This window comes from Taudactylus pleione, unplaced genomic scaffold, assembly GCF_031769625.1.
Source record: "Taudactylus pleione unplaced genomic scaffold, aTauple2 ptg000053l, whole genome shotgun sequence".
NCBI classification, from domain to species: Eukaryota; Metazoa; Chordata; class Amphibia; order Anura; family Myobatrachidae; genus Taudactylus; species Taudactylus pleione.
The window spans coordinates 1951401-1979092 of NW_028284455.1; the positions used below are offsets into that span (position 1 = coordinate 1951401).

Sequence of the window (27692 nt, forward strand, 5' to 3'; positions counted from 1 at the left end):
ATCCCTTGTTCCAGCCTTCATCACCTGCAACGACACAACATGAGATTTCATCCAGTTGGTTGTGCAGCATAGCTGACTGGACGATATCGGATGCGACCGTGGGAGCACTCATATAGTCCATAGACGCTCTGCGATCTGTCGTTCCGGTCCATGTCGGAACGATAGATCGCTCAATGAATTGCATAGTGTGCACCCAGCATTCCATAACTAATGTAGATTGGGTTGTTTGTCCAGCAGCATACGTAGTGTAGTTTATACACACAAGCATAAATCAGGACATGACCAATGACTTGGTGAAAAATTATACTGGTCACTAGTAAGGCTGCCTGATACTATGATTCTCCTAGAAACAAGTAAGACCCTGGTGTACACCAGCATAGTGTACAAGTGGTGTTTTTGTGCTGGCTGAGTCTCTCCAGTGTTATTTATAGTCACCAGGCCCCATAACATTTGGGTGACCCCGGAAATGCGGTTGTCCACCAGTGGCTCCAGCTCTGCTTTTCTGACTGTAGTGCACTTGACCTGAGATATTAATGGGGGCAGGCATTGGCAGATCTATAGCTGTTGCAGGGTATGCAGTGTAATACATGACCGCTCTCCTCAAGACTCAGACACTGCACCCTGCAATAGCTGTTGTTCCACAAGTATATAGGAAACAGACAGGGTGATTTCACATCCAGGCACCATAAGGAGGCTTCAAACTAGATTCAAATTCCACTCTGAATTACTTCACTTCCATACTCGCATTAACATAAGGTATTCAGAGCTGTAATTTTATTTATATTCTTACTTATATTTCTACCTCCAGAAACACATTGCTTTATCTATTTGAGCACCTTCTAGCACTAGTGCTCGATATCATCCTGGCACAGTTATTAATTTTAGCTGCCCTTGGATATCATGCAGAACTGCTCTGTGAATATAATGTCCAGAACAGGTCTATCAGAACCAAAAGAAAGAACAATAAGTAATCAAATCTGGGTGATGTAATCTTGGCTGAAAAGGACTGAAAGTGGCCTAACAATAACTAATTATTAGTTACAGGAGTGTATGTGTAAACCATTAGAATTAAAGTAGTGTGAAGGTAGACAACCCCATTAAGTTGAATGACACATGTACCTGCGGTATGACACACTGGTGTTGGAATTCAGTTAGGGCAGTGAGAAGAAATTCAGGCAGAACAGTGATCTTTGCATGTGTCCCATTCCCGTAGTCTTCATAAGACTGCCAATTCCAAGTTATTATACAAAGTGAAATATATGTAATCACTTCAACTGGAATCAGTATGATTTACCAGCGGACGGAATGCCGGCGGTCAGAAGACCGACAGCGGCATCCTGATGTTAAAAATCTCAACAAGGGTCGGTAAGTAGGCTAACCCTCCCCCAGTAGTGCCTAGCCTCCCGCCAGTGGTGCCTAACCCTAACCTCTCCCCGATGGTGCCTAAACCTAATCCTCCCATACCGCACCCTAAACCTAACCCTCCATGGGCGGTGCCTAACCCTAACTGCCCCACAGTGGTGCCTAACCCTAACTCCCCCTATCTGCAGCCTAATCCTAACCCTCCCTGGTTGGTGCTTAACCCTAACCCACCCCAACAGGTCCCTAAACCGCCCCATCCTGGAGCTAACTCGCATACTTACCTTCGGGATGCCGGTGTCGGTATCTTGATCCCTTCGGGATACTGGCGTCGGTATACTGAGTCTGGCATCCTGACTGCATCCCCTTCAACCCCCCAATGGCAGTTTTATTATGCGCAAGAGCAAAAATAAGGCAAAAATAAGATGTCTTTAGTCCTTCATTAATTAATGACCATTTTCTGCCATCTTTGTGACAATGTGTAAACATAACATAGTAGTAAACTACATGTTAATGGATTCTATGATAAAACTTTATACTAAAACACATTTAAAACTGTATTCATTCACCCTGCTAAGTGCTGTAAATACGATACACTGAACAGCTACAGGCTGGATTAGTGCACTTGGGAGACAACGCACGCATAGTAATTGGTCAGCTAATGTCAATCAGCTGTCCAGCCGATCACTGACAGGGAACGAGGCGAAAGGCAAATGTGCAATTTCAGACATTTTTGGTGGAAGCGCAGACAAGAAAATGGCAGAAAACACATTTCTGAGAAGTGTCCTTCAGCTTGAATTATTGTTGGCTGCTCATTAACTGAAAACACTCTGAATGGCCGCAGCCAGGAGGACAGATGTGAAGTGATGCAGCAAGCTCCTTGTATTGCTCAATGAAGATGCTGAACATAAAGGAATATATTGTTTGTAATCAGTATGTGATTCTATAATAGGTCGGTAAAAATAAACAAACCTAAATAAAAACATACTAAGTGAAGAAGCCTGGAGGTGCCGGATGATGAAAAATAGATTGCACTCTCTTCTGGGGAAGGTCATTCATGTATAGGGCTCCTCTGTGTCTGAGTCTCAGAAAATATTCATTTTACCATAACATCACCTTTGTGTAATTGTGGACTAGACATGGTTATTCAATGAAGGTACATCCAGGCCCTGTATTACACCCAAGTTCCCAGTGACAGCACTCTCCCAACATTCGAATGGAAGTGAGGGACTGTGTTGGGGAAGGGTCCAGTTAAATCTGTAGCCTGAGGTAGGTGAGTGTAAGATTGAGTCCTGGATCCTGAGGGTTCCTGTACAGTAAATGTCCTAGTCATTAGCGCGCAGAGTGCGGTTTGTGGCAGGTAAAGGTAGTCGACAGCGATTTCCTGATAGCAGTGATATATTGTTGATTATTTGATAAATTAACAGATCGGGGGATAGGCAGAGCGTGGTTACCTGACAGCTCTCTGTCTATTAAATATAGCACAGACTGGTTTTCAAAGACAGAGGCTATAGAGTAGTATATAACACACTATATCAGGGGTTCCCAAACTTTCAGAATTTTTCCACGGCACCCCTAGGGATAGATTCAATTAGCTCAACGGTTCTGTTGGAAATGCTCACGCTAATGTAACACTAGCAAAAGCAAGGTTCTTTAACAATAATACCCTCTTACGTGTGCATAAGACATACACATACATATGTCCTAGGACTCACCAGCAGACTGTGCTAGAAGGCTCACTCTCGCCAGACAAGTCGCTATGCGTGGCATATTGAGGCTAGATGTATGAGGACACATCTGTACATACACACATACAGGCAGTGTCACACAGACACATACATACAGGCAGGTCACACATACATACATACACCCACACATATACAGACGGGGTCACACATAGACACATATAGGCAGGGAGGGTCACACATACATACAGGAAGGGTCACACATAGATACAACCAGACAGACTGGGTAACTCTCTCACCTTGATGTGGAGCCAGCAGCTCCTTCCTCCATGCTGCCAGGACATGCTGCTGTAGTCCGAGGAGTATCTGCTGAGCTCTAAAAATCATGGCTCAGCACACATTCCTCTGATGCTGGAGTGTCACCAGCAAGCCGCTAGAGGCAGGTGGCCCCCACGGTCACCTGTTCATTTTATGGATAATCCGGCCCTGCGTGGCTCCCCTGTAAGTGCGTGGCGGCACACACATTGGAAAACATTGCACTATATGGTAGCAGTATGACATTTACAAAGTCATATACAGCTAAGGTATATGTTTTAAAAGTAATCAAATTTTTTTTAGAAGGTTGCCATGTGGAAAAAGATATCACCATTAGGGCTGGATTAATGTATGCGGAGGCCCCAGGGCAAACTTCTGGGGCCCCCATCAATAAAATTGTCATACTCCCAGATCAATAAATGTGTAAAATAAAACACGGTAGTGTCCTAGTTCACATTATGCCACCTAGAAACCCCTGTTCACGCCACAGTGCCACCAACGCTGCAAAGCGTGAGGGCTCCAGGGCAACCATCCCGGCTGCCCAGCTGGTATTGTCATTAAATGAAATATACATTAAACAACAATGTAAATATTTGTATCCTCAGACAGCTCAATGAATCAGAAAGTTGTGGATAAACTCATTTCTGCTTGGGTAAATCCTACCCCAGTTTTTTATGCATTGTTGTGGCACTGTAGGGAATACAGCTGATGTCAGTGTCACGTGCTTTAGTCTGACAACACACCCTGTGATATCACAGACCGTATTTGTCATTTAACCTGATATTGCAGCATATGGGGCATCAAATCTCCTTTATCCATACTTGCCTACTTTTGAAAAAGCATTTCAGGGAGAATGTGTTTTAGTAGGTTACAGGCTGCAGGCCTGTTACAAGGCTTGCATAGGTTTTTATTTCAAAGTGGTTTTTTTTCTAAGTGGTATTACATGTACAGCATAACTTAAAGAGTTAGACAGGAGACCTTACTAGCTTTGGGCCTGATTCAGAGCCGGACGCTATTTGCGCTCGCTCGTCCAGAAAATAGGGGTGGCTATTCAAATGAACCGTTCGCTCTTTGCGGTCTGTTCACGCCTCTAGGTCTGAACGAACAAAACTTGCGGTCGTTTTTTGAAAAAATACGCCCCCTGGCCGCTCGCATGCTACATCATGTCCGCTATTTATTAGATTAATCGAGTACATCGACCAGCGCATGAACTGCTCGCTATTCTTGGCATGCGCAGTTGGGCAAACATCGCTCGGAGCGAATGAGCGGCCGCTTACGAGCGGCTCTGAATCAGGCCCTTTATCCTCTGCGATCAGTGAGTGACGATGATTTGACTGATTTTCCTCTGATGTTGCAGGTAAAAATCTGTTTGCACCAGGCATCTGTTCTAGAAATACCAATGCTGTCTGGAATACACTGATTTTCTAGGTAAAAAATCTATTTGCACCAGGCATCTGTTATAGAAATACCAATGCTGTCTGGAATACACTGATTTTCTAGGTATATTGTCATTAATTAATATCTGCAAACTCCAGAGTGACTTAAGATCTGACTATATAAATATATATTATCTCCTAGATTCATAGGATGCTGTTTAGGCTCTGTTTGTTTGTATTAGAATTTTATAACTACACATGTATGCTTCACTATAGATTTAGTAGGTTACAGGCTGCAGGCCTGTTACAAGACTGCATAGGTTTTTATTTCAAAGTGGTTTATTTTTTCTAAGAGGTATTACCAGTGGCGTCACAATGGGGGGTGCGGGCCGTACCTGGGTGTCACCCGCCGACGGGTGACACCAAGGTGCAGACTCAACCCTCAGTGACAGGAGCCGGGTGCTGCACTGTAGTATTACGTGCAGCACTCGGCTCCTGACATTGTGAGGGAGCGGCGCTGCAACCACAAGGCAATCCGCACCTCCCCTCCTGCACACCCGACTTCCCCCACCGGTAAGACAAACAGGACCACGGGGGTTCGGGCCACAAGGCCACGCCCCGCCCCCTTTTTGGCATTGCGGCCCTTCCCAGGTGACACTGCGGGGAGGGACGCCACTGGGTATTACATGTACAGCATAACTTAACGAGTTAGACAGGAGATACACAGGTGGATAACATTTTAAAAGAACTATAATTTGGAAAATAATGAAAAGGATCTTCTGAGCTTCTGGATACCCTGCAACTCAGCCACCTGCTTTCATTATAACCTGGACACACCTTTTGCCAACACCATGCTTCAGCATTGCAAGCAGCTACCAATTTGCTGCACATTTAATTTTTGTATGTATGTTTTTCTACTCTACAATGTTTAAATCATTCCAGAACCACTGTCAATTTATTTCTATACCACTGTAGTATCTACCATTGTTTCACACCTATACATTTTTTTTAGTATACTTTATCCTAATTCTAAAGTCCTGCAACTTTAACAGCTTTAAACTCCTTTTGTTTATAATATACTATTGTAGTTGTGCCTTTTCATCTACCAGCACTGTTCTTCCTTTTATCTGATTTTGACATTTGAACTGTACTGTTCCTGTATCTCACACTCATTACTTTTACTAACGTTTCCCTCCCTCCAATTCCCTCATCTACACTGTGTCTCTTTTCTTCTACTCCCCCCTCACTCACACTCAGCAGTTACATTATTCTCTCCTCTGCTACCAATTCCCACCTCTTTCCTCCATCCATAGTCTCCTCCACCTCCTTCCTCTCCTCTGTCTCTCTACATCCCATCTAATACTCTCCACTGCATCTCCCATAACTCCAGAATTATTCACTTCTCTTCCACCATGGTGCTGCTGCACCACCACTAAACCCTGCACCCTCCCTTATCTCCAAGTCACCTCTACTCTTCTCCACCCACACCACACTAAACCTCCACCTTACCCACAACCTGCTGTCACCCTTCCTCATTCAGACGCCCGCCACATACCCACACTCTCTTCATCCCCCCGCTCTAAATCAATCTCACCTCCACACCACATCAACCCTAATAATCTCATTCTCCTCTCGCCTCTTAACTCTGAGCCTCTCTCCTGTGCTCTCTGGAAAGCCAGTTCTGTCTGTAATAAACTGGTCCCCGTTCATGAGCCCCTCATCTGCAAATCCTTGATTCTCCTTGCAATCACCAAACCCTTGATTTACCCATCTGATACCACTGCTCCTGCAGCTATCTCCTTTGGGGGCCTCACATTCTCTAACACACTCTGGCCTGAAGGTTTCCATAGTGGTGGAATTGGGGTCCCTCTATCCTTGGGTCACTCCTAATAACTCTTACGTTATGAACCCACCATTTCATTCTTTCCATTCAACACTCATAACAGTCTCCTCTTCCAACTTCTTCGAGTAGCTGCCTTTTTTAGTACCCCTGGCCTCAAAATTCCTCTATAACTTTGCTTCCTGGCTCTTAATCTTCAAATGGGCTCTCAAGACCTATTTCATCCTCAAAGCTTTCCAGTGCTCATCTTAACCCACTACTCTAAGCTCCTTTCTCACTATCTAGCCTATCTGTGTTTCCCCTGTTTGTCTGCCCCTCCCCTTTAGAATGTAAGCTCTCACAAGCAGGGCCCTCTTCCCTCACGTGTTTCTCCTTGCCTTACTTTTACTTTCATTTGCAAAGGCACCTAACACTTGGTTGCTGACACCCTGCTGCTTATTTAGGTGTTATACAGCATTGTTTAAAAATCATGCACTTGTCCTGCATTGTTTGTACTGTTAATAACTGTTTTCTTGTGTGCTCATTTGTTTCTGTACTTTGTAAGGCGCTGCGGAACCCTTGTGGCGCCATATAAATAAAGGATAATAATAATAATTGCGAAAGCAACACCTATGAGCACGGTGGTAAAGTGGGCATGTACTGCTACATATAAGAGGCATGTCATAAAATTTACTTAAATCCAAATGTAAACGAGCCCCAAAGCAGTTAGTAAGATCTATTTGTTGATGAAAACACACTAACAGGGGTATTCAATATGGGAGCGATAACATAGTTTTTGCGTTAATATCACACTTTTGACGTAATTATCGCAGGTTTGACTTTTACACCGTATTCAATTTCAAAGACTTATCGCAGTTTTGAAAAGTCTTTGATAAAAAACGGGGATAACTTTTCACCATTGAATAGGTGTCGAAAAAAAGTGCAGAAATGGGGTTTAGAGGTGCAGACTTAAAAAAAAAATAGCCTGCACCCCTGGGAATGTCATTTAAAAAATAACTGTGTCAAAATAAGTAAAAAAAAAAAAAAAAAAAGGGACACCCCAAAAAATTAATTTAAAAATTTGGGTGAAAAAAAAAAAATGGGAAAAAATTGTTTAACAATAGGGAAATAGGTTCAGGGCTATTCTGCAAGTATGCGGCAGGTGTTTTCTAGAATAGAATTATAGCGGCAGGTGCACAAATGCAGAATTTTTTAAAACTTACTTTAGGTACATAAAAATATGCTAGTACCCATTTTCATGTACCCCAAATTTGATGGGACCACTTAAAAAAACGAAAAAAAAATAACCTAAGTGCTCTTCTGCATCACTTCTTCAATGTCGGGAAAAAAACCACCTGTTGCTTTCAATTAAAGGCTAAAACGAGGGTACCCATAGTGTTCCCCCATGTTTTTACTAATTTAGGGGGGTCTTACAATTTTTTTAAGGAAAAATTCGTAACTTTATGCAAATCCAACTTCGGAGTTTCCCGTTTTCGTTAATTTTATATTGAATACGGGTATAAGCGGGAGCGCGCCCGATACTTTAACGCAGGTAAAAATTCCGATATGAAACGTTAACTTCGACAGTGAAGTTAACGTTTCATATTGAATACCCCTCTAATACTTTTCAAAAAATGCATGTAGCCATAGGGATCATTGTGCATTATAACCAATGCAGGGAAATTATACTAATGATCCCATTTGAATGTATATATATCACTGTTTTGTTATATATATATAATATATATATATATATATATATATATATAACAGCTTTGTCATGGGGGTAAGATGAAATCAGGGAGATTATTAGACTCTTCAGGGAGTCAGGGAGATTGCTACTATTTCAGGGAGTCTCTCTGACAATCAGGGAGAGTTGGCTAGTATGCCTTTATCAGACAACAATCCTAACACAACTGATATCAGGCATGGTAATCTCCCAACCACTTCCAGCATCATTGCATTCTGTCACTGTAGCATAGATGCTGACATTCACACAATCGTGAGGGGGGGGGGGCAGGAGGGGTCGGCGGCTGCCGGGAGGATTGCCTGCCTTTCCGGGGGGGGCTGGGTGCAGAACCCGGGAGGCGCAGGGGCCAAATCGGGAGGGTAGGCAAGTATGCAGTGTAGTATGCCGGATAGCATGAATTTTGAACAAGGTGCAGGTGTGGTCAATTAGACGAATGCCAGGATCAACACGTAGTGATGTCATTAGTGACTGAATAGACACAAAACATGCTCCATCTTCAGGAACTTTGTTCCAATACAGGGCCTGTGTGTACAGATGCTGAATGACCTGGTGCACAACCACACAAAGCTGATAATATACAGTTAAACAAAGACGTATTAAAAATCCCTGTGCAAAAAATAATAGAATAAACATAACATGAGTGTGATTTTACTTCTATACACTAAATTAGTTAACTGTGGATTCAGCAACAGTAATTAGAAAAATGTGTTAATTATTAACTCTTAAGCAGACATTGGGGATTTTGCATTTACAGTATTAATTCTCTAAATTATCAAATTATGTAACAAAAACTTTCATTTGACAAACCTCCAGATTCCTGCCAATTCCCAGACAGCAAATCTTGAATATATGTAAACAAAATAATGCTGGCTGGAATTTCTAACACATAATCTAATGACTGTTCGGAAATGATAAAAACCCCATCAAGAATACTATTTATTCTGCAAATTTCACCCACATAAATAGAATGCTATTTGAGAAAGGTAAGGTTATTCCTTGATATGGTGCATCAATGTCAAGAGCTGAATGCAAATCTGAGTTACGGGTGAAAAATATGTAGTTTATGGAAATTCTGGCAACCAGAACCGGGCACCTCAGCAAATATGCCAATGAATGCAGTATATAAACAGCATATTATCATATTGCAGGGTGGATATTATTAAGCTTTTTGTTTAGTTAATTCTTGACATGTGCAATATGGCAGTTGCAAGTTACAATAAACGGACTCCCCTTCCCCACCTCCCAAATTTTTTTTTTTTTTAGACAAACAAAAAGTGTTCGAATACAAAACAGCACTGAGGAGCAATGAAATCTCCATCAATGAGAGGTTATAAAATGCATTGGTTACTTTACATACAGTGGAGGAACAGGTAGATGTGATGATCCTCAGTTATGTCATTCAGTGGGCTGCATTACTGTGACTACTCATTTACACACATAAAATGTCTGCCTCTGCTGTGTGTACAGATGTGTCCGCATACTTCTATCCTCCGTGAACTACAAGTCGCAGAACACAACGCGGGAGCTCCGTGTGATTTGGTAGCGCCAAGCGTCTTTTGTGCAATGTTTTTTCGCACAGTGATGCAAATAGATAGCACACACAGCTTCTGCTGATTAAAATGATATGCAGCATGCCTATGTTCTGTGAGCGAGCACTGGTGTATCTGCCTGTGAAACGCTACATGACAGTGTTACAGCCGCTGACACTAACGTAGTGTTTTGCATGCAGATACACCCACACTTGCTCACAGAACATAGGCAGGCTGCATATCATTTTAATCAGCAGAAGCTGCTTGTGCTAGCTAGCGTCACTGTGAGAATAAGATGCATTTGAAAGTAGAAAGTCACACAAAAGACATTCGGCGCTACCGAGTCACACCATGGCATGGCGCGACTAGAAGGGCTGTTTAACGTGCAAGCAGGCTAGATGTATGAGGACCCATCAGTAGGTGCTTAATGCACTTTACCAGGTATTTTCAGATGAGGGGTGGGAAATTTGAGGATTAGATTAGTACAATGAGGGGCGGATTAAGACATAAATCATCTCTCACTGTACTATATAATAATAAGTAAAATAACACTATGCTATTTTCTTTTAACACTACACGAAGAATATTTATACAATGTGAAAGATCTAATTTCTACGGCTAATTACAGAATGTCCTCTCACCATACTTTATCCCGCTATTCCCACTATACTAATCGCATCTGGTGTATCTATAGATGTTGTACAGCAACATGTATCTGTCAGTGAGCTGCTTATAGAACCAAGACTGACTGACGAGACAGGATTCAACTTCTAATCAGTTTTACAGACTCATTAATTGCTCTTTTTTGAGGGCCATTATCTGGGAAGACTCCTCATAACGGAATGCAAGTGAAAATTCCACATAAAATTAAATAATCCTGGTATTATTTCACCAACATAAATGATTGGTGTTCACAGTAGAATAAGATGATTAAAAATGGATTGTGCCCACATGATCAGTTCTATGCCTTCTCTTGTAAGAAATGCTGCTACATGAAGCTGTAACCAGCTATAGTATAACTGCAGGGGGCAGTGCGAGTAAACCGCAGGCACAAATCACATCCATGCCCTAATTTACCTCATATTACAAAGCAATGAGGAGATTAGGAGGCAGATGTGCTTTGCTTCTTCCTTGCCTGGTGGCTTTGGCAAGCGTTAAACTCACAGTGAGGGGAATGGTCTCTGAAAGACTGCCAAGTCTTGAGCATATAGAATAATCCCTCTAAATGTATGCCAGTCCCTTCTCTCTTGCTGTCTCCTGACTAAGTTATTAGGTGCATAGCGTGCAATCAGTGTCCATAACTACATGGCACGCACAAGGCTTTTGGAAGCCAGATTCATTAACAGATAATTCAGGTATGAAATGGTTAACAGGTTATTCAAGTTATTTGACAGATTTGCAAAACCTACCCTGGACATTACCAATGCATTCTTCATAAATCTGTAGGCAAATCGGATGACATAAGAATCTTATTATTCGTTCTAAATGGAATATTATGTGGTTTTGTGCCCTCTGTAATACTTGGGCCAGGAGGGAACACTTTGCATAAGCCTTTAATTAACAATGCCATGGGAGCTTACAGCCCCTAGTGGGAAACATGAAAAATACTAATCAACACAAGCACATCTCTTAGTGGAACACTATTTAATGTGTTTGATAATGATCTGTTTTTTAGAAACATTTTACTTTACTATACAGTTGTAGGAGTAGAATCTGCAGGACGGAAAATTGTCTAACCCACTAAAACTCTCTCTTTCACTATTGCCGGGGCAACCCTGGTCCTGGCTTGGTGTGAAAGGGTCAAACCAAGGTTGTGTGTCCCAGGACTTCAACTCTGGTCAAACCTGGGACCGACCCAGATAAGCTGCAGTCTGAAAGAGGAGACCTGGGTTAAGTTTACAAGAGGCTTATTTGCTCTGGATGCCGAGGCCTGCCTCAAAGAAGTGGCATGCAGTGCAGACACGGGTGTGGTGTGAATGGGGATAACCCGGGTCCAAGGTGCAGTGTGAAAGGGGCCTGAAAAGCTGTGACATGGGTTGTAACCGTGTTCCATAACCCAGGATTTTGGTGTGATTTTGGTATGAAAGGTCCAGAAACAACTGCTCTGTGACTAATAGAATCTCTGATATTTAGACAACATATACCCCTTTTCCACTGACTTGAAAGCCCCAGGTTATTGCACATGAATGCGCAACAACCCGGGAGTTCTGTCAGTGGAAACGGCTCCACCCGGGTCCAGTCACCCGGGTATCCTTCCCGGGTACCTAGCAGGGTTTACCAAGGTGAGCTGCAATGTAAACCGGAAACCCGGGTCGTCCAACCCAGGTCCCATTTACAGCACGGTGAGAAACACATGATCATCTCCAAGCGCCGGCACTGTACCCGTGAGCAGTGTGAACGGCGCAGATCCGAGAATAAAACAGATTGGCGCCGCAAAGAAAAAGGGTTCTCTCCTGGGCCTGACCTGGTTTACAACTGTGTTCCAAATCCCGGTCAGAACCGGGACTTTGTTGGAAAAGTTGTATTAGTATTCTCTTGGTCAAATTATATGCGTTATATTTATTACATTATATCTTGTTGCCACCCAGAAATGTAACCAAAGCAGCAAAACCCTCTGTCTTGTATAGCACAGAATTATGGACAAAAGGATATAATAATAATAATAAATAATATAGCCTGCGTAGAACACATTGCCATTATTTACTTCATTTTATATCTGTAAATCTAACACGGTTTGCCTGCCACGGTCCAGCCTTTAAGGCAAGGGTGGGGAACCTTTTTTCTGCCGAGGGCCATTTTGATATATATAACATTATTCGCAGGCCAGGTGCAGGTCACGCCCCCTCTGTGTGACATCACACAGGGGTGGGGCCATAATACCAGGTGGTTACAGCAATGCCTGGAGCATCCTGAGAATGCTCCAGGGAGCAGTATGGGCAGCGGTGTAACCGTCTGAATAATCCTAAGGACGCTCTAGGCGGCACTGCTGCAGATTCTGGCTGCATGGTGCCATTCTAGGAACCCTGCTATCCAGATGAGGCGAGCAGAAAAAAGCTCAGAGGGCCAGACCAAATGATTCCGTGGGCCTTATACGGCCCCCGGGCCACAGGTTCCCCATCCCTGCTTTAAGGACTTGCTAAGATATTTTCTATCTTCTGTCAAGACAATTTATTCCTTCATTCCCTTTTCTAGAGAGATTTACATTATTTTAGGCTAAATTAACTCCATCCATTATCAGTTCAGGAATGCATTTTGGGGGCTGGACTCCATTCTCAAGAGCAATGGCTCGACAAACAAAATGGCTGCCTCCACTATGTGTATGTAAAGAGCACTTAAACAAGTTACTTCAATGGCCAGATATACTGTACACATGAAACAAATGTATGGTAAAAAAAAAGTGAAGTACTGTAAATGTCAGCTTTCTACTTCTTGCTGTTCAGTGTAGGTAGGAGCGCATACACGCTAGACGATTCGCTGCATGAGTGACATCGTCTAGTGTTTCCCTGGCAGGTGTGTGCTCAATATCGTTAACGACATTGAGCACAGACACTGAACGATATCATGCACGATATTGTTCAGTGCCGGGCTCCCTCATCCCCGAACATGCAATAACCTGGCAATATCGTCAGGTTGGCCTGCATGTTCGGGCGATGAACGAGAAAGACCAACGTTGGTCGTTAGTCGTTGACGTTCTTCGTTTTTGCGTAAAAACTGGACGATATAGTGAACGACTGAACAATATCGTCTAGTGTGTATGCACCTTTACACAGAAACTGTCCATGCCTGATTTGACCACTTATTATACTCAATCATGTCTAGAATGATTTTCAGCTTATAAACATGTACATCACACAATATTAGTTATGAAAGTTAAATAAAAATAAAGAAAAGGACAGGAAAGGAAAAAATACATTGTTAATTAAAAAAAAAAAAATCAAAAACACAATGTGTGGTAAAATTGCATGGAACATCATTACTTGAAGACAATGTGCTTAGAATGTCTGCTTCCTCAAGCACTTACAGCTTTAACACTCTTGAAAGATCACTGCACATCATCCATCTACACACACAAAAACAATACTGAGCATTATTAAAAAGTGACTGAGTGCAATGTGAATACTAGCTATACATATACTGCAGAAAAACCATGGATCAATTAGTGATTTAAGAGGGATGAAAAAACATCTTGCTATTGTCTCTGGAATAAAAGAATAAATCAGTGGATGGAAAAAAAAGAAATATTAAATTATGTCTGCTATAATGAATCAGAGCCCAGAAGGTGGTCGGGAGGAACCAGCGGGTTGTGATGAAATATTAAAGCTAGTGATTATTGATGAAAAATGAATTAGCCTTTTTGATTTCCGCAACCTTTAAATCATACCACAGTTCTGGAGCTAATTAAAAGAGCTAAGACACGTTCGGCCTGCTCCTGAGCAGCCTTTTAGAGATCTTTGTAACAAAGGCTTTTAAGGTCACATTTCCATATGTACTGGCATGAGGGGGGATAATACAATTACACATTAGGTTGTCTGATTCTGAAAAAGACTTTTTAGCCAGTCAGGTCACTGCGTCACCCATTATTTAAAGCAGGGCCGCCAAATCGCCAATGCATCTGCTAGTAGCCCTACATTCGTCTCTGGTTACTGGGCGCAAAGGGTTATCAGTAACAAAGGTTAAGATGAGTGGAAGTAACAGTGAAACAGAATCACTACAAACAATTTTGGAATTAATTTTCCATATTTTGGGTAAATTGGTTGATTGAGAGGTCCACTATAATTCAGCTCCTCCATTTACACTCTTAATTGTTCCCAATTTAGGCTGGACATTCTGGATTTAAGGGCTCTTTCCTGCCTGTCCTGTGGAGAGTAAATTGGGACCGATATTCTGTAGATAGCAGAAAGGGGTGCTGTTCGCTCCTGCTACAGGTGCCATAGGCAACAAATGGGTGTTCGTTAGGCATGCCCTGGGCAGAAACGCTTCCAGTCCTGATTCATGGGTCTGAATTGTTTTTAGTTGGTTTGTGTATTCATTACATTCACCTACACACACGGGATGAAGTCATTTTGTGAACTAATTACTCAAGAAAATGCAGCCTTAATGAATACACAAGGATCCAATGTTTCAGCAATGGCACTATGCTCCTAACAATTAATAGGCTGCGTTATTGTACCTCAAAATTATTTCCTACTATGAAAGGTACATTTTAGTATAGTACTCTTTCAAACAATAGCATCAGCACTACATGCTCAAAAACAGACTCCACAGCATGGCAGTAAATAATTTACTACTGTTATTTTTATGGAGTGCTGATCTACTATTATAGTTCATGACAAGATACGTACTAAGCAAATCTGACACAAAATGAAAGCTTCCCTAACAAGCACTTCTCGCAATTCATATATATTTACCAACAAGCATATAGGCCTGTGCATGTGGATATATCACAAAGGCCTGTGTCTGTCGCTCTACATTTATTTATATTGGAAATAATAAACAGCATAGCGATTTACAACTTTGGAACAAACACTGTAATAAGACAAGGCTGGGTGTTCACAAACAAAGAGTTAAAAGGGTCCTGCTCATAAGCTTACAATTTAAGCATTCGAGGATGGCAGGGGTACTGGCAACCACCATCTATTGTGACATTTCATCGATTCTGTGTTGCATGTGTACAATATTATTTCTGATATTATATGAAGTGCTACATTTTGTTTTCTTGTACACAGATAGGGTGGGATGGGGATGGGAATGTTAGTAGAGTGCATCAATGAGAGCTAAAGGGATATAGCTGAGGGCAGGGTGATTGTGGTGCAGGAAGGCATTTGGTGGGTTCTAATGTAGAAAAAAACAAGGTTTTATACAAATTAACCATATGAATGCCACATTACCTTATGTATTTTATCCTTTTTTAGGTGTGTTATTTATACAAGGCGACATTTCCCTTTCAGTCTGGCTATTTAGAAAGGTAGGTGTTACAAATTCATGGCTGATGAAATAAGTTCTTGGTATGTTTGACAAATTTGCCGACTATATTGTTATTAGCTTTTGATAAAGCCATTTATCACCAAATCCGACAAAAAAAAAAGAACATGTTAAGATATTTGAAAGACGACAATTATTACTTTGTGTTTTATAGGCTTATTTCACTGGCTCGTCTTATCTGATGTGTGTGTCAGAGTAACCAGACAATACCACGGAAAATTGTGAGTGACAACAATCTGAAAAACGGTAATTAGGAGGATAAAATCCCACCCTCCCCTCTGAATCTTTCTCTGTTCACTTCCCACATGAAGTTATTTTAGGTTTTCTGGGGATTTTGCAGGTTTTATAGACAGATGGAGAGGTACAAATTCCCAAAACAGACTATTTTTTTTACTTACTTGCAACGCAGAAATCACCCTGGGAATTTTCACTCTCTCAACATTTTAGCTCATCTTTAAAGGTGCATAGACACACACAATGGTTTAGTAAATGACCGATTTTAGTAAACGATTTTCGTTCATTTTTTTCAAGGGAAAAATGAACAAAAATAGTTTACTAAAATTGTTCATTTACTAAATGTAATGAATGATTTTTTTGAAGTACAAACGATTTTTGCATATTCCCTTACTGAAAATCGTTGAGTTGGTCAGTCTGACTGAACTACAAACGTGAACGCACATGAATGATAAATCGTTCATCGTTTTAACTCAGAAAGTGAACGATTTTTTCAACGATTGAACGATATCAATAATCGTTAAAAAAAATCATTGTGTGTGTGTATGCACCTTCAATTGTCAGAAGTTTTCAGTTTTAGATTTGACAAAAAAATGACAGGGATAAAATGGAATATTCATCATTAAATGCAAAATAATTAAACACATAAAAAAAAACAGGGCCCGGAAACCCAGCAAAACTAATTCAAATGCAGAATGAACAAGCCATGTGCTTATTTAACTTTGTCCATCGTATGCTTAATGTAATTAGAAATTTCTAAATTATTATTGAAGCATATCTATACAATACAAAGGATTTTTTTTTTTTTAATTAGGGCGATAACCTCCAAGGTTTGATACTTCCTTTCACTACAAGCAAATTTTGTATCGCTCTGAATGTTTTGCTTTGGTTGCTGTTGAGTAGGAGATAGTATGTCAATGTGACGCCAACTACTGTGATACCACAATACCCAGCATGCCCTGGATTAATCTTCTGTACGCTGCTATCAGAAAGCATTGCTGGCTAGGACAAAGCACCTGCATGCTACAAATAATGCACAGGCAACATGCAGCTTCCCAGCTGCTGTAGAAGTTCAAGCCCAAAATACAGTGCCAAGCCTAAGGGTCTTTTGGGATATGTATTTCTACACCTGAAAAGTCACAGGTTGCCCAGTTCTGACGAAGAGGAATCTGAGGTCACGGAATCCCTGGCTCCGAGCAGATGCTATAACTGGAAGCAGTTCTAACACATTAATTTTCATATGATGGTTTGTAAAGTATTTGCTTAACAATGCTAATCGCTGCAGAATTTTTTTTTTCTGTAGCACCGTATAAAGAGAAAGATCCCATAATTCAGTTTTAAAGTCACAATAGTCATAGTCATGAATGTGAGCACCTGCCATGCTGCTCCAAGTCGATATCTGGATTTCATTACCGGTCAATAAGAACAAAATAAGCATTTAAGCTAAGGACAAGTGCAACGATTGTCATGGACAATGCCTTCTAATTGCCTGTTCCACTAATACTAATTACGGGAAGTCAGTAACAGAAAGGCTCATGTAGTCTGTCATCTTTCCGAGTTGGAACTAGTTGAAAACAGTAATTTTTCCCCCAAAATTTCCTGAAAGAGCATTTATTGTAAGATAAGTGAGACTTTCACCTCTGGTAAGACGTGCTGCAGAGAGAGTATTTTATCAATGCGCAACGTTCTGTGCTATGACTACATTTCCTGAGGGAAAATCAGTACTTGTTACAGACCGTGAATGGCTTTTGTGTCTCTTTCATATGCCAACCTCATCTAAAGCATTATTACTTTATATGCACTACTACACACTGAAGACACACATTCTCTATTTCCATACTATGGTAACTGATATGCTAGTGAAAACACACTGGCGGTAGCAAGACAAAGTAATACACTAAACATCAGCTTGAAGAGCACCCCAGTTGTCATATATTTGTGAAGGTAATACCAGGTTAGCTATGAAAGTCGTCTTCCACCAGGGACTGACTGGAGGGGTCAATCACTGAGTTTACGTAGCTGGAAATGGCCCAGCAAACATACATAAAATACAACCATTTAATGTGTAAACTGGGGTAATCGCTAAAAAGTACACAAGAGGTAAACATGTCCTAGTGGAAACGCAGAACACATGAGAACAATGTTGGATGGCACTGCTGGGCAATTCTCATGTAGCAGTGGGAGGGCTATGAAAATGCAGAAATTACATTCATGTCCTGATCCCCATGGATGTAGCTATAGTGGGTGCATGGGGTGCCATTGCTATGGGGTCCAGAAGCTTAGGTGGCCCCAGACACATACTGTAGTTGCATACCAATTTCCTGGATTTGTCTGCTAAGCAATAGGTTCCTACCCCTTGCCCAGCCTGAATGGGGTTACATTCCATTTTTAGAAATATATATTTACAGATATAACACTCTTTAGGAGCAGCTTATTCATAGACATTTATTTGACACTAAGATTTATTCTTCACATGCGCCTGAATTATATGTGCAAACATATATATCTTTTTTACATTCCATTTTCACTGAGTGGATGTTATAATGGTAAGAGGACACTGTAATGTGGCATAATCTGACCTGCTCATTGTGGTATAATAACATAAACAGAGCACTGTAAGGTGGCACAATAGGGAGTGGACTATAGTGTGGCATTTTATAAACTGGGGGCACTGTAATGTGGCATATTTAAGCTGGAGGGCACTAATGTGGCACAAAATGAATTGAAGGCACTATAGTGAGGTACATTATGAACTGGGGATACTGTCAATGTGAATTGGTGGTGCTGTACAACATAAGGTGAACTTACTATGGTTCATAAAATAAACTAGGGTGTGACTCATACTTGCTGAAATTTTGTCTGCCTCCTTCGGGAAAAGGCAGGTAGGTCGGCAATGCGGGGGGTGGGGGGGTGGAGGGGTGCATGGCAGAGGAGGTTGGGTCTGGAGGCGTCGCAACGTGGTCATGTCATCATAGCTCCACTATGCAACGTGGTCATGTCATCATAGCTCCACTATGCAATGCCGAGATTACATTGTGGAGCGTGGGGTGGAGCCATGATGACACGATTCAACGTGAATTACGTCATCGGCCACTGGTGCCGCCCACTTCACTGGGGAAGATTTGTCCGCCTTACACTAATATATCTGATGTTACCCAAGATATGGCCTTCTCAGCCTCTAGATTTTAACCCAATCAAGCATGTATAGGGTACTCTGAAACATTGCCCGATGCAACCTTTCCCCCACTTTCAACCATGTGCCATTTCAGTGTCTTTCTTGCGGGTGAATAACACTGCATCCCTTATGCAGGAGACCAGACACTGGTTTACATATAAACAGCTCATTCTCAGACTGATACATTCTGAGCTCAGCTTTCCTTACTGGCTATATTCACAGATCCACTCTTTTCACCATGTGCAATTATGAAGTCAATTGGCCTTAGTGCTGAAATCCCCAAACTACACATGGAAATGTCCAAGTATGAGCTAAGCAACTTCAGAATCTTTCAGGCTAGAGCTCACATATAGATTGCGAATATCTATGAAGAGACGCCAACATAATGCACACAGCTGCCTTTCCAAGGTGGATAACAGCGTACAAATGGGGGAAAGTAGAAAACGTTCCACTTTTCCTTGTATCTGTTCAGGAGTCTCTCCATATGGCTTAATATCCTGTATGTGAGCTTTCATCTGCCCTCTAATCAGCTGTCAAAAAGGGAAAAGCTGGAGAAATGGAATTAATAGCCGTGTGCACACGTCTTTAGACTATAATACAATTATTTTTTTACAGTTCATAAATAAGATTTTACATTTTGGAGCTTTTTATTTGACTGAACTTGATTATAAGTGCACAAATGAAATTACATACTTGGTGATACAGCACACATCTTATTGGTCATGTTACTGTCACAGCTGCCAATCTAAATTGGCGATTCACAGGCTGCTGTTTATATCAATAGTGTGACCCTGCTCACAAATATACCTGGGGAACAAAACATCGAAATTTTGGGTCCATGGCCAGGAAAATCCCCAGACCTTAATCCCATTGAAAACTTGTGGTCAATCCTCAAGAGGCGAGTGGACAAACTAAAAACCCACAAATTCTGGCAAACTCCAAGCATTGATTAGGCAAGAATAGGCGCCCATCAGTCAGTATGTGGCCCAGAATTTGATTGACAGCATGCCAGGGCGAATTGCAGAGGTCCTGAAAATGAAGGGTGAACACTGCAAATATTGACTCTTTGCATAAACTTAATGTAATTGTCAATAAAAGCCTTTGACATGAAATGCTTGTAATTTTACTTCAGTATACCATAGTAACATCTGACAAAAAGGTCTAAAAACACTGAAGCCGCAAACTTTGTGAAAACCAATACTTGTGACCAGGGCAGGATTAAGACTTGTGGGGGCCCTGAGGCAACTAAGTTGGGGGGCCCCCACCATGCCACCCGGAGCCTACCCTTCCTCCCCCGCCCCACGGAGCCTAACCCCCCTCCCTCCCCCGCCACACAGAGCCTACCCCCACCCTCCCTGGTTACTTACCTTCTGGCTCTGTTTTGTAAATACAGCAGCACAGTCAGTGTCACGTGATGCTGATGAGGGGACTCGGGAGCCGATCTGCACTCTATGCGGCAGTGCTGACTGTGTTGTTGCATTCAGAACACAGATCAGCGGCAGCTCAGCCCCCATCCGGGAACAGGGGACACTGGCAGGGTCACACCAACCCTGTGTGGGCAGGAGCAAATACAGGATTTTCTGTGAGGGGTTTACATATATATATATATATATATATATATATATATATATAATTTTATTATTATTTTTTATTTATGTACGTGTGTATTAAACAAACACACACACACACACACACATATATATATATATATATATATATATATATATATATATAATATGTAGCAAATATATATATTATATATATATATACATATATATATATATATATATATATAAATACACACATATACAGTATACACACAAACATACTAACACATATACAGTATACACACGCAAACACATACATACACACATATACAGTATACACACACACAAACACATATACAGTATACAAACACATACATACACACACATACTATACACACACAAACGCACACATACTATACACACACAAACGCATACTAACACATATACACACACAAACATACATATACAGTATATGTGTATGTTTGTGTGTGTGTGTAATGCCGCGATTCGGGGGTGGGGCTTACCGTTTTGGCTCCGCCCCTCCGGCCATGGCAGCAGGGGGAATTGGTGCGTCATGGGGGGGTTTCTAGCTACTCAAAAAAACCCTGCGTGCTCTAGAGGTGGGGGCCCCTCTGTGTGTGGGGGCCCCGGGATGACCGCCCCTGTCGCCCTCCCCTTAATCTGGCCCTGCTTGTGTCATTCTCAAAACATTTGGCCATGGCTGTGTATATATGTGTGTGTGCATATATATATATATATATATATATATATATATATATATATAATCAAGTGATGATATATTTGGTGTCTGACGTCTGTGTACTACTATAAAATAAGATGAACAGAGTAGAATAAAGTTATAGTGCAATGCCACATAAAGAATAAAAAAGCAAATCATCGTAACTAGCAATCCTTTGTAGCTCTAGAGGATTTCTATAGTTGTGTGTGTGTGTGTGTGTGTGTATATATATATATATATACACATATATATATATATATATATATACACACACACACACACACACACACACACACACACTCCAGTACACATCCATATATAAGGGAAGGAGACATTTCTGAAAAAAAAATTGCACAGACAGACAAAACGGACATAGTTACTAGCCACCTATTTCTTTCTTCGTCTTTACAATAGCCCCTTAATATGCCTACATAGCACTTGTACTATGTAAAAAAAAAGGCTAAACAAAACACCACAAATATGGTTCACAAAGGTTCTTCGTTTTTAGAATGGGCATTTTCCAGCTGTGGTAAAATGCCTACAGAAATACACCCTGCATGATTATTGTATTTATGTGTCCATTAAAGCCTCTGCAGAAAGCTATGGGTGGCTAGCCTGCTATTTCCAGGCTATTCAGATTTGCTGTAGCCGTGGACAATTTGAGTGAAATTACACTTGTAGGACAATGCACTCTAGGTGCCCAGTGATTGAGAGTCCGTCTGAGAAGGCTCCAGAGCATCAATAAGACTGGGAGAGGGCTGTGGTGGTGGAAGGAGCTGTGTGTCATCATTAGTCTGCTGCTTGTAGGGCCAGTATCTTGTCTTCATCTTTATGATGCATAGCATCAGTAAATATGATACGCAAGATGCTTTCTTCTAGCATGCAATAAACATAAGCAAACACCTCCTGGAGAAGCATTAAATACCCATCTGGCCTGCACTCACAGAGGATATATCTACCTGCCCCTGTTTAAATAGGAGAGTTATCTGATGGGAAATGGGATTCCCTGGTATACCTGAACATGTATACACCACATCCCAGACTGAACTGACCACACAGGGTGTTTAATTAGACATCCAAGGCATTTACTTCTAATTACAGAAAACAATCATTAAGCCAGTCTTGAAAAATAACTTTATTCCATTCATCAGAGTCCAACAACAACAAAAAATCTGTATAAGAGAGTTGAGAAGAAATAAATCCCAGTTTTCATAGTGAGCATTTTCTTGAAATAGAAAGGAATTTTCAGTTAGGGACATAAATGTATATTTTCTCTCTATACATTAACAGCTACTGTAACTGCGAAATAGACAACTTGATGGTGAAGAACTGCAATTAGATGGGGACATTTTTAACTAAAACTAATCTACATAGGAAGCAGAGAAGCACACGTGCACAGCAGTCTCCTTTGCCTGTGGGGGGGAGCGATCACACTGATCGCGCCCCCCCTGGCTTTGAGCAGGGCTGAGGGGGCCCAGAGCGCCCCACTCCCCAGCGCGTGGCGCTGCAACTATTTTATTTTTTCCCGGGAAGGGGGCGTGGCCACGCATCCCACGATTAGGCCACGCCCCCTATTACCCGGGCCCGACGCGGCTCTCAGCGGGCCTGAATGTCACAGGTCCTAGTCATTGCATAGGCTGCATTCTCATTAATATTGGTTCAGATATCTACCCAAGCTGGACATGGTCTCTATCAGTTTGAGCAAAACCGAAATCATCATAGATTTTACAAAATGTATTCTATAGCATTTTATACGCCTGTACACATGCGATTAGTAATAATAGTGTGTCAGGAAGCAATTGCGACTCTGCTAACAGCTCCAATATTTCAGGCAGGGAGGATTTTGGTTACAAATGAGTGTACTTTAATAAGTATAATTGCATTATATCTCTGAGCTTGTCTGCATCTCATACATCTTAAAAACAGGCCACACAAACATTAAAACCCTGCAATAGAAAGCTGAAACATTTTTTCACATTCAGCTAAAAAAAATACAAAAGAAAAAAAAACTTGTCAGATTCCAATCTAATGTATGCCCTCAGCATCAAGTAAAAGCCTTTGAAAAAGTTGCCTTTTAGGTTAACCTTAGGTGTCAATTTAACATTTTGCAACTTCGCAATTTGTTTGCTAGTAGCTACATTTAATTGGGAGGGGTTTTCAGGGCACGTTTGGCTAAGCAGGAGACCAAATTTCCTCTATGGAATACAGAATCTACTGGTTAACCAGACAAACTGGAGAATTACAAATCAAATTTGGGAAAACAATCCTAATTAGGGCAACTCAAAAGACGTGTAGCGAAGTAAATTACTGCAAAGTACATTGTCTAACAGGAATAAAAGAGCTACCAGCAAAATCCCCATTTTTTTCAGCAGGAACTAACTTGGAGTCTGGTGAACACATCAGTAGAGTCACTGCAAGCAACGCAACAAGAAAACCTGCACTGACATGCCACACTAATGTGGAAGCTGGCTGGTATAGTTAGTGATATAGGTCTCTGCTGAGATTCTGAAGTAGCTCAAAAAATGAAACCATTTCCTAATTACTCTTCAATAAAGGAAAAATAGCCACACTTCAAGCACACTAATTCTAGTGAGAACAGACTGCTGACAACAAACTTAAAGATTTCTCATATATAAAAATACTTTATTTAAATTACTACAAAATATTTTAGAGTCATTAAAAAAGTGCATAAATACTAATTCATTACAAAAGATTTCTATATACCCGTAGCAGACATCCACAGAAAGAGTTATGCAGTAAGAATTTATCACAAAGGACATGTTCTAGGCTCGTGCCTACCTGTCTACAGGTGGAGGCTTGGAGTTCCTCGGTTTCTTTACTTGGGCATACAGTGCTTCCATTTGCTTTCCATCTCTTGGACTTTGGGGTCTACTGTTCAAGCTAAGTGTACCGCTATTTGGAATTGTGTCATAGTGGACAGAATAAGCGGGATCATCTGAGACTCTGTAATTCTTCGAATATTCTTGGATCTCGGCATAGTCCTTTTCTCTGGCTTGTTTTTCACGAAACTCCCGAGTCTTTGCCTGAATTCTAAAAGAGAGAAAAGAAACAAAAGTGGGAATTATTCACAGAAATAGAAACACAGCTACCACAACTGCCACATTGTGGTCAATATTCCTTTACAGAAGAACAAAAAGTATAATAAAAGCTGCTCCATGCGTATTTCTGCAATTAGTTAATGTGATACAGAGTATGAAGTTACTTATTCACAATACAAGGGGGAGGTTGTGGGTAATTCTGCCGTTTCTTTCTTTCTTATAGAGTGGTTACACACAGTTGGTGTTAGATGATAAAACAACGTTTTCTACCTTTCTACCTTCAGATGACTCCTTTATTGCCTTGTATATGCCCTCCTGCAATACTGATCTCATTCCTTTCTTTTCAGAAATGCCTGTATATTATCATGCAGTGTTATTACTGTTGCTCATTACGAATGAATAGGGAACAGAACAGAGGGCAAAAAATAATAATAATAATAATAATAAAAGTAAACGTCTGCTAAACATGACAGACACAGAGAAAAAAGTACACAAGTGATGTACCCCAAGGACCTGCACTTAGACCAGTGCTTTTTAATATCTTTGTAAATGGTATTAAAGGGAAAGTACACAATTTTGTAGATGACACAAAAATATGCAACAGGGTAGACACACCAGGAGGAGTAAGACAAATGATGGATGGTAGACTAGAGGAGTAGTCAAAAACATGGCAACTACAGTTTAATGCAAGATCATGCACTTGGGTCTCAACCCAAAGGCAAAATACAATATCAGGAGTACTCTAATGGAAACTACAGGAGGAGGAAAGAGATCTAGGAGTCACTATTTCAGGTGACTTAAAGGCAGGTAAGCAATGAGGAAGGCAAGTCAGATGCTTGGTTACATAGGGAGAGGAATCAGTAGCAGGAAGAAAGTAGTAATAATGCCACTGTATAGGTCACTGGTAACGGCCTCATCTAGAATACTGTGTTCAGTTCTGGAGGCCACATCTCCAGAAGGATATAAATACATCAGAGACTGTACAAAGAAATGATGCATGACCTACATCACAAAACTTAACAGGAAAGACTAAAAGATTTTAAAGCTGCATACACACACAACGATCTTGTTACCAACGATTTTATGAACGATTATCTGTCAGATTTTTTAAAGTGTAATGAACGATTTTTTTGAACTACAAACGATTTTTGCTTATTAACTTAATGAAAATCGTTCAGTTGACAAGTCTGACTGAACTACAAACGTGAACACGCATGAACGATAATCGTTCATCATTTGACTCAGAAAGTGAACGGTTTTTTTAAACGATATTGTTTAACAATAATCGTTTAAAAAATCGTTGCGTGTGTATGCAGCTTAAGATGTATAGTTTGGAGCAGAGAAGGGAAAGAGAGGACAGGATGGAAACTTTCAAATATATCAAGGGTTTTAACAAAGTGCAGGAGGGAGACATTCTTCAAAAGAAGAGAAGTACTAGAATACTAGGACATGCACTGAGACTGGAAGGAGGTAGGTTCAAAGGAAATAGGAGGAAAAATTACTTCACAGAAAGGGTAGTGGATAAGTGGAATAGCCTCCCATCAGAGATGGTAGAGGCTAACACAATAGGTCAACTTAAACATGCTTGGGATAAGCATAAGAATATCCTTACAAAGAACTGTGGACCACATAGGGATGAGGTTACCAAACGTTAAAAAGTACAAACTAGATTGGCCAAGTGGTTCTTATCTGCCATCAAATTCTGTGTTAAAGAATCCAGAAAATATTTAGTAAAAACTGCAGGAGTGCATTAACATATCATGGAATTTATCTGAAAAACCCCTACAAAATAAAAACAGTACTGAAGTGATGTCACAAGTCCGACTCATAGCAACACTTCATTCAGAAAGCAAAGTGGACAATCAATCACTACATAAAATAAAGACGATGGATTAAATCTGGTGCCACCCAAGGGATGGACAAATCCCTAGGAGTCAATGCAGTTAAATACATTAGTGCTGGAGCCTAGATTTTTGTGATGTAAATAGATATGCAATGTCACAATTTACTTAAAAAACAAAACAAAACAAAAATATTCTGCTGGCTCCTAGATTTGACTGACTGGCTTTTAATTCTGCATTTCCTTTTGAAAACCCATGTACCAAGCATATACCAGAGCAGCTATGTTGCTCCAGTTAACACAAATACTAGCACAAACTATAAATTTAGTTAAATAATGATACCCAACTATAAATAATTCCTTATAGTGGTTACTTTGCTTTGCAAAATACGAATGGCTCATCACATTGAACATTATGAATGAGCTGTACAATGAAAAATCTTGATCTCTGCCTGGATAGAACAATTCCACATATATAGCAGAAAATCTAAAATTGTATAATGAAACAAAATTCAGTAATTAAAACAATGGTTCTCATGAATTAAGTGGAGGTTAGGGACCAGACCAACATCATATTGCCTATTGTAAGATGAATGACAGATATTTGCTGTAACTATTCATAGACAATGTAGCAAACACAGAGCTGAATGCTTACAAGAAATTACTTGTTAACAGGCTGGTTTGAGAAAGTGACTTATTTAAAGTTCTCCAATGGATTCGGAAAACTACAAGGGAAGAGTTACATTATTGTTCAGAAATCTCTTGTTCCTCTAAAGACGTATATGCTGTGCAGTGTGGGAGCTTTGGACACGTTTTTCCATCAAGTATTTGTGTGACTTAGGAAATGAGCCGAGGAGAAGGTTTCTTCCACTCTTGCTAAGCCGGTGTTCCAGATACACTACTTACAGTATGCTATGCATTTTAAAAGCACACATATGCCATCAAAAGAGAGTGGAGAAATGTCAAGCCTGACGGCTAGTGATTACACAATATACACAGGTGCCAGTCTGATGGACCATTACAGCATGCTGCAGGGCTGCTGCTTCTCCAGAAATCCCTGACAATTAGGTGAGCTGCTGAGGAAGCAGGCTGCATATTCAGCTCCGACACTAGAAGAGGAAGAGAATTTGACAGCCGTCTCTCCGCGCTTCCACATCTCACTGCACATTTCAATTCACTGCAAACCTATAACGCACCATTTACTTGGATAAAGGGAATACTTGAAGAGATCTGTTTGAACAATAATAAGAACCACAAACTATAGAGGAAAAATCTAAAGAATA

General features: G+C 40.8%; 1 protein-coding gene across 14 annotated transcripts in view; it reads right to left on the reverse strand.

Annotated features, from left to right (window-relative positions):
• Positions 1-27692, reverse strand: part of PARD3 (par-3 family cell polarity regulator) — a 629380-nt gene that overhangs the window by 120758 nt on the left and 480930 nt on the right. For all 14 annotated transcript variants that reach the window (XM_088462693.1, XM_088462692.1, XM_088462686.1 and 11 more), the window contains one exon: positions 24310-24561. In XM_088462693.1, coding sequence (XP_088318819.1) covers positions 24310-24561 — 252 coding nt within the window. The remainder of the gene's footprint in view (positions 1-24309; positions 24562-27692) is intronic.